The 8,860-nt window shown below is 42.0% G+C and overlaps 1 protein-coding gene across 1 annotated transcript in view; it reads right to left on the reverse strand.

Moving 5' to 3' along the window:
• LOC110306936 (coiled-coil domain-containing protein 170-like) overlaps positions 1 to 7,794 on the reverse strand; it is a 42,710-nt gene extending 34,916 nt beyond the window's left edge. The window contains exons 1-3 of the mRNA XM_021179105.2: positions 7,705 to 7,794; positions 6,143 to 6,493; positions 701 to 829 (exon numbers count right to left, since the gene is read on the reverse strand). Of these exons, the coding sequence (XP_021034764.1) occupies positions 701 to 829; positions 6,143 to 6,280 (267 nt within the window). The 5' untranslated portion in view covers positions 6,281 to 6,493; positions 7,705 to 7,794. The remainder of the gene's footprint in view (positions 1 to 700; positions 830 to 6,142; positions 6,494 to 7,704) is intronic.
• Between the last annotated feature and the right edge of the window lie 1,066 nt (positions 7,795 to 8,860).

An 8,860-nucleotide genomic window follows, 5' to 3' on the forward strand; every position in this document is an offset into this window, starting at 1 on the left:
TAGGAACTCATCCTTTCCATTAAAAATATTTTGGACTGGAAAGCAGAGGCAGGCTGATATCACACACACACACACACACACACACACACACACACATACACACACAGAGAGAGAGAGAGAGAGAGAGAGAGAGAGAGAGAGAGAGAGAGATGCTTATAGTTTTTATTATGCCACAATAGTTTTTTACTTTAACTTTTAAAAAATTGTATGCATATGGGTATTTGGTCTGCATCTATGTCTGTGTGCCTGATGCCTGCAGAGAGCAGAACAGGGCATCAGATCCTCTGGAACTGGAGTTGCAGAGATACCATGTGGGTGTTAGGAGTTAAACCTGGGTCCTCTGGAAGCGCACTCAAAGCTCTTAACTGCTGAGCTAACTCTCTGGCCCCTGTGTCATAAATTTTGAGCATGGTATTCCGTTAGCAATATTCTGACTTCCAAAAGCACTGAATGAGGCACCATCTTCAGTAGGAGCGTTAAAGGCAGACATGAATCTAAACTGTGCTCCTCAGTAAGGAGAGAATTCAGCGTGGGGTGGGGACAAAACTAGGTTAAGATAACGCCTCCAACCGTTAGCAGAACTCTCTCTCTCTCTCTCTCTCTCTCTCTCTCTCTCTCTCTCTCTCTCTCTCTCTCTCTCTCTCCCCTAACTTTTCAGGAGATAAAATTCCCACTTTCGTTTTTTGTAAAAGCTATATACCTCAGCTAAAAGAGTCTTGTTTTTCACCAACATGCTGGCAAGGTCAGGATGGACTGGGTCGGCTGCCTTTGTGTTGTGTATGATTGGGTTCCCTGTAGGATCCATTTCAAGAGGTGGATCAAAACAAGCCTATAAAGAGAAATGGCCAGTTAATTAACGAAATATGTGCCCTGTGGATCAAAACCCACAACACCACACAAACACTTACAATAAGTAGTTGCAAACAGGACTCGGCTTTAAGATATTTATCCTAAGATACCATCCCAGCAAACCCAACAGTCTCCAGGAAAACAGCAAGCATCATGCTGCCCTGCTTTATCTTCTCCTAGAATGAACACTTACCTAACAGGTTCTACTGGCAGGAAGCAAATGCAGCCCATCTGGATTGTGTGCTGTGACCTCTGAGAGTACAGGAATCAAGGCAACGTACATAAACCATCCCGAGACATTTCCATGTGTAGCTAACTCTAAACAGGGCAAGGGGGATGGCTAAGCGGGCAAGCATATGAGGTCAAGAGTTCAGATTGCAGCATCCCTATAAAAAGCAAATCATGGTCCTGAGCAGGCCTGTAGACTGCACTGGGCAGGCCAGGGTGGAGATGGGAGGATTTCTGAGGCTTGGTGGCTGCCAGTCTAGACAAAGAAAAACTACAAGCTCCAAGTTCAGGGAGTGACTCTGCCTTCGAGGAAAAAAATAAGGGATGAGGGTGGTGGACACCCGACATGCTCTTCTGACCTGCAAGCCCATTCACACATGCACACAAATATACACATATGTGTACATACACCAAACACACACACACACATACACATGCAGGCACAGTAAGAATTTTAACAGTAAGTCCTGGAGAGATGACTCAACAGTTTAGAGCACATGTAGCTCTTGCAGAAGACCTGGGTTCAGTGCCCAGCACCCACATGGCAACTCACAACCATCTGTAACTCCAGCTCCAGGTGACCAAATGTCCTCTTCTGACTTCCCAGGGCACCAGGCAGGCACGTGGTGCAGATACATGCCTGACAGCAAAACAGTCATGCACACAGGTAAATCTAAAAAGAAAGATAGTTTCTAGGGACTAGAGAGATGTTAAGAACACTTGCTATTCTTCCAGGGGACACAAAGTTGGGTGGTTTACAACCACTTGTAATTCTAGCCCAAGAGATCCATCCCACTTCCTCCTTTGGCCTCTGAGGGCACTCATACGCACAAAACATACACACATACTTATATGTAAAATAAGCTCATTTTTCCTTAAAAAAATAAATAAAAGAAGCAGTTTCTAAAAAGAAAAGGGGAAAAAGGTAGCTACTGGAAAACCAGGCACGGTGGCATATGTCTTTGATCTAAGCACTCAGGAGGCAGAGGTAGAGGGATGAGCCACCATGACAAGCATTTTCATATTTCCCTTTCCTTTTTTTCTTTTTGGTGTGTGTGTGTGAGTGTGTGTTAGTGGGTGTGGTTGGTGTGTGTGTGTGGTGTGTATTCTGTGAGTGTGTGTTTGTGTGGTTAGTGTGTGTGTGAGTATATGTTAGTGTGTATGGTGTATATTGTGTGAGTGTGTGTGTGTATGTGTGTGTGTGTGTGGTTTCCTTACATGCTGTCCACCTTGTTTTCTGAGATGTTTTTCACTGGCTCTTTCCTCATTTACCTGTGTCTGCTTCTCTAGTGCCAGAATTACAGGCACATTTGGTTGTGCCTGTGGGCTTCTTCTGGATTCCAGAAACTGATCTCAGATCCTCATGTTTATGATACAAGCAGTTTACCAAGTGAACTATCTCGCCAGCCTCCCACATTTTCTTATCTCAGCAGCTGGGATGGCAGATAAAGTAGAGACAGTTCGTATTGTTCATACTTAGCTGGAAACATACTTCCAAATTACCATAGTGCATAAAATAAGTGTTTCCTAAAATTCAGTGGAACACCAGAACTGTCATCTAGTATACCATACCAGATTAAATTATGTTTGAGACAGGATTTAGACACACAGCCCAAACTGTAGTCAAACTGTGAAACTCCTGTATCCCAAGCACTTGGAACACACGCCCAGTTTATGTTTTAAGATTCAAGAACAGAATAAAGATATTTTATAGAAACAAACCAAATTTACGACAATGTATTCTTACTTTAGAAAGCTTCTAATAATGAATTCTGCAAAGAAAGAAAACAAACATATCGAGTGTGAGATATAAAAAAAATAGGGAGTAGACATGCTGGATACTGTGTCGAGTGCCTATGATCCCAGCACTTGGGAGGCTAAGGAGGAAGATTGATGTGAGTCTGAGATCAACCTGGACCACAGAGTATTATCAAAACGGTGGAGAGGGAGTACGAGGAGGAGGAGGAGGAGGAGGAGGAGATGATAGTAAAGATGCCAGTACTGAGTTATATCTTTGGTAGAAAATAAAGATTCTGAGAAAGACAGAGAGAGAGAGTAGCGGGGGGCGGGGGGGGGGGGTGTGTGCCGCAAGGTTGGGCTGGAGGGATGGCTCAGTGGTTATCTCCAGGGCTAGTAGAGGCAGAGTCAGGAATTCTGAGGTTGCTGGTTTCTAGCCTAGCACAGACTTGTACGCTCACAGGTACATGTGTATGTACACCATATACAATTACATACAAAACACACACACACACACACCACGAAAGCAGTGTGGTAGCTTGAACAAGGAACGCTCCTCCAACCCTGTTAAGCCCAGGCATCTGAGCACTTGGTCCCCAGTTGTTGGTGTTGTTTGGGAAGGGTTGTGGGGAGGTGGAGCTGGAGGAAGAACGTCAGTGTGTGAGGGCTTTGTGAGTTTAAAGCCTCTTGCCACTTCCAGCGGGACCTCTGCTCCTCATTTGTGGCTGAGATGTGATCTCTCAGCTTCCTGCGCCTGGCATCCCACCTGTTACCCCCACCCCCATGACAGACTCTTACCCTCTGAATCATAAGCCGAAGTGAACTCTCATGTTACGTTCTGCTATTGTGTTTTAGCATAGCAATAGAAATGCAACTAGTACAAGCAGTTGGTTTTCTTTCTTTTTAAAATTTGTTTATTTTTTATCTTGGGTGTTCATTTATCTATTTAGAGACAGGGTCTCACTATGGAGACCCTGGCTGTCCTGAAACTCACAGAGAGCTGTAGAGCAGGCTGACCTTTAGCTCACAGAGATCCGCCTGCCTCTGCCTCCCCAGCTGCTGGGGTTAAGGTTCCACCTCCCTGGACACAAGAAGCTGCTTCTCTGTTTTTGTCAGTCTGTTGGCTGCTGGTTTTGTTGTTTTGTGTGGTTGTTTGTTTTTGCTTTTTGTTTTTGTTTTTGTTTTTGTTTTTTGGTTTTTGTTTTTGTTTTTGTTTTTGTTTTTGAGATGGGATTTTTCTGTGTAGCCTTGCCTGTCCTGGAACTCACTTTGTAGACCAGGTTAGCCTCAAACTCAGAGATCTGCCTGCCTCTGCGTCCTAGGCATTGGGATTAAAGGCATGTGCCATCATGGTCTACAGAAGTTTCTTTTTTTAAAGGGACATCCATTAAGAACAGAAAAATAAGTTTAAAAATTACAAAAGTTTAGTACTAAAAAATTCAAACAACCAATAAAGATTCGAGTTAATTATGATATATGTGTGTGTATACATACATACATGTATACGTATATATGTTAATATAATACTTTATTGTTTGAGAATTTCATACAAGCATAAAATGTGTTTTGATCAAATCCACCCTAATAATAAAAGGTTCATAGCCGTGAAAATAATGTTATGTGTTGTATAACATCTAAGCAAATAGAAAAGGGGGAAGGCATGCAAAAAATAAAACAAGCACAACACACACACACACACACACACACAGTTCCTCATGCTGAAATGGGGTGTAATAAACAAACCACATGTAATAAGATTGTAGAAATGTGGCCAAATATTTTTTTTTGAGACAGAGTCTTTTGTATCTCAGGCCTCCATCAAACTCCATATGTAGCCAAGAATGACCTTGGTATCCTGCATATCAGGTATTTGCATTGCAATTGGTTACAAAATTACACTATGAAGAACTGTATTTAAGGGCTGCAGCATTAGGAAGGTTGAGAGCCACTGCTTTAGTGGTAATAAGATAAAGTGTTAGGTAGATATTTCTAGCGCTCTTAAGATGTCAATGGAAGGGCCATCTTTTGCTCCAAGAAGATATTTAAATTCCAGAAAAATCCCCATTAAGGTCATGAAAGAAGTCTGTAAACCCCGTAGTAGTAGAGTGCACCTGAGGGGGTTGGACCACCCGCTTTGCTACTAAATCACCATGGCTGCTCCCTGGTGGGGTTTCCTCATCTACAAAAGAGAATCAGAGACCCTCTGCTGGGTGCTGACTAGGAGAAATGGGCACTAGTAAATGGAACTACCAAAAAAGGTCAAGCAAACCCAAACTTCTGCAGGTTGTGTTAGATCCAGATGTTTCAAGTCTTGTTCTGAGGAAATCAGCAGTGGGAGGGTTTACCAGATGGCTCAGCAGTTAAAGGCATTTGCTGCTAATCCTGAAAACCTGAGTTCTGCTCTTGGACCCACAAACTGAAGGAGAGAATTGACTCTTGAAGGTTGTTCTCTGATCTCAGCACACACACAAGAGGTAGGTAGGTAGACCATTTAAAAATTTTTTCAAATGTAAGTGGAGACTGGTATGATCTGTATTCCTAGCACTAGGGAAACTGAGGCAGGAGGATATAAAGTGTGAGGCTTGCCTGACTACATAGTGTCAGGCCAGTCATGTATACAGTCTCAAAAAAAAAAAAAAAATCAGAGAGCTAGGTATGGTGACTCATACCTGCAATCCTAGAACTCTGGAGGCTGATGTAGGAGGAGACATAAATGTGAGGCTAGCCTGGGCTATAGGATGAGATGATGTCTCAAAAAAACAAACAAAAAAAGTGGGATATCATTTAGCCTCTGTTTTTTTTTCTTTTTTTAAAGATTTACTTATGTATTTTATGTATGTAATTTACACTGGCACTCTCTTCAGACACACCAGAAAAGGGCATCGGATCCCATGACAGATGGTTGTGAGATACCATGTGGTTGCTAGGAATTGAACTCAGGATCTCTGGAAGAGCAGTCAGTGCTCTTAACCACTGAGCCATCTCTCCAGCCCCCTTTCCCTTTGAAACATTTGTTTTTGTGTGTACGATCGAGTGTGTGCCCCAGCTTGCATGTCAGAGAACAACTTTTGGGACTTGGTTCTCTCACTGTCTACCTCGTAGATCCCAAGAATCAAACTCAGGTCTTCAGGCTTTCGCAAGGAACACCTTTACCTGCTGAGCTCTGTTAACAGGCCTGAGTTCATCTTCTGTATCCTTCTCTAACAAAGAAGCGCTAAGCACAATGGGCAGTCAGAGGCGAACCTTCCCTTTCTTAGACTGGCTTTTACTGCTACACAACAATATCTTACTTCTGAAAATGAGGACAAAGTACCAGAGTCCAACTCACCACTGGGACATTTTCCCGAGCCGATAGATGTGATAGGTGCCTGGCTTCTGGCGGCTTAGCCTCACAGGCCTCTTTGGTTTGGCTATTGGCAAGCCTCCCTGGGTCCGAGTGACTTACAGGCTGGAGTGGCCTTGACATGTTGGAGGCACAAGAAGCATACAACAGATCCACCAACGGTGACCCACGGTGCCTCTACGGGAAGTTTCTGTATAGCGCGCAGGACGAGAGGTAGAGGTCTCTCAGGGCCAACAGTAAAGATTTCCAGAAACTTCTAGGAGTGTCTCCAGTGCTTAGGCCCCAAAAGGAGCTGCCTGCTGAATTTGTTTCTTGGAGAAAATGTGGACCTAGTTTCTAAAGAGAGTGTAAAATAGTTGAAATGTCATTATATCATACATTTAAATTTTAATTATATATTTCTAATATATATGTGTGTGTATGTATATATCAGTCCTTGCTATGTATGTCATAGCTTTATGACCTGTGAATTTCTCTCATTTAAAATTTTTCAACTATCATAAATGCTAACTATAGTACTTAAGAAACAACCAAACCACAAAAATTCAAATGTAAATTGATAATGTGTATACAATAGTTTACAGAGCTCTTTATACCCCAGAAGAAAGTATAAATGCAACCCCATATTACTTTCCTTTCAGTGTTAAGGGTCAAAACCAAGGTCCTTGTGTGTACTAGTGTTACTGGAGGTCCGGGTCTGGGCTGAGTGTTTCCAGGTTCCCTTTTTACATATTTATTTATGTGTTTATATGTGTGTGCCTGAGTGTCTGTGTATGTTCATGAGCCCCCGGTAATCAGAACAGGGCACTGTATCTCCTGGAATTAGAGTCATCAGTAGTTGTGAACAGCCATGTGTGTGCTGAGAACTCAGATCTTCTCTTAGAGCCTTCACTTAGAGAAGTCAGTGTCCTTTATCACTGAGCCATCTCTCCAGGCCCCAGGCTCCCAGGTGCTTGGTGCCTTACTCAAAGCACTGAAGCAAGCACACATGGATTCCCAAAGAAACAAGGAAATTGTTCTAAGGAGCGCGATAGCGCAGATCAGAATATACCAGACCAGCAGGCCACTCAAGGAAGGGTACTCACCGGCCCTGATTATTATTTAGGGTTTTCTTTTATGGAGGTTTAAGAGAAGAAAGAAGGCCAGTGAGAGGGTCATCCAGTTAAGGCTGCTTACCTCCACAACCCTAAAACCTGAGTTTTTATCTCTAGGGCTCACCTGGTAGGAGAGAACTCAAAGTTGTCCTCTGACTTTCATGTATGTACTTATGTGTATGTACACACACACACACACGCACACACACACCTTCTGCAAGTTGTCCTCTGACTACCATAGCGCACCATGGTAAGTACACATGAACACATACGTAATTAAAAATTTTAAAATAGAAGCGGAGTTCTATCGAACAATGTTTAAGGTTACAGCTTACTTTCTACAACTCTGAAAAATCCCACCTTCATACTCTCTCTGTGTGTCTTTCTTACATGTAAAATGCAGCTTACATATGGTTCAATTAGTGAAAGAGCAAAACATAATTTTTCTTTTACCATTACATGATCAAGAGAAAATCCCAAATCCAAGATCAATTCCCAGGAGACCCCCTAGTGATCGGGCATCCTGAACAATTTGCCAGTAGAATGTTTCCACGTCACAGCAACCGTTGCTAGGTGAACGCATCACAGACAGCAAGGAAGGCAGAGACATCTCAAGGTGGCAGTTAGATTGTGGTTATTTCCCTAAGGAGATAAAAGCACAAAGCACTTTTCACCAAATATTAGTGGACATTAAACAACAACAACAACAACAACAACAACAACAACAAGCAGTCAGAAATGTTAAGGAAAGTGAGCCTACCCAAGTGAACGAACACTACCAAACATGAAAATCCTGTGTGGAGGCTTTTGTGAAGTTCTTAGGATGGATCAAATGATTACACTCCGACACACACACACACACCACACACACACACATAATATATGTGTATATATAGTATCATATCTATATCTACATTTATTTATATAAAACTTCTGATCCCTAAGAGGATAGAAATGGTGATTTCATCTATTATTTCTAAGGAAAAGATGATCAGTCAAAACCCGAAAAATTTATTCTAGGAAAATATGTTTGTAGCAAAGGAGGTTTGTCCTGTGTGTGTGTGTGCCCACATGCGCGTATGTATGTATGTATGTGTACATATATATATATATATATGCATACACATATATATGTATATATGTATATATATGCATATGGGTATATGTATATACATAGTATACATAGTCTTGATGCCAAAATAGCAAATAATACAATTCAAACCTGACCTCAGTCCAGGGTCTGAGCCTATGCATAAATCTTTTTGAATCTATAAGGCCATTCAAATATAAATTTAGGGCTGAAAATGACTGTCCGCTGTCTTTATTTAGTTATATACAATAAAAAATAAAGAGCCAGGCAGTGGTAGCCCAGGTCTTTAATCCCAGCACTTGAGGGGGGCAGAGGGAGTCAGATCTCTGAATGTGAGGCCAGCCTGGTCTACAGAGTGAGTTCCAGGGCAGCCAGGGCTACACAGAGAAACACTGTCTTGAAAAATCAACAACAAACAGGTAGAAAGAAATTAAGATTCACAAGAATGAGAGTAATAGATATTTAATCCAAATAAGCAAAATTTTTCTATATAAAATTCTTAGGACTGCAGAGATGGCT

Source organism: Mus caroli, unplaced genomic scaffold, assembly GCF_978045245.1.
Source record: "Mus caroli unplaced genomic scaffold, Mus_caroli_1 scaffold_14, whole genome shotgun sequence".
Classification (NCBI taxonomy): Eukaryota; Metazoa; Chordata; class Mammalia; order Rodentia; family Muridae; genus Mus; species Mus caroli.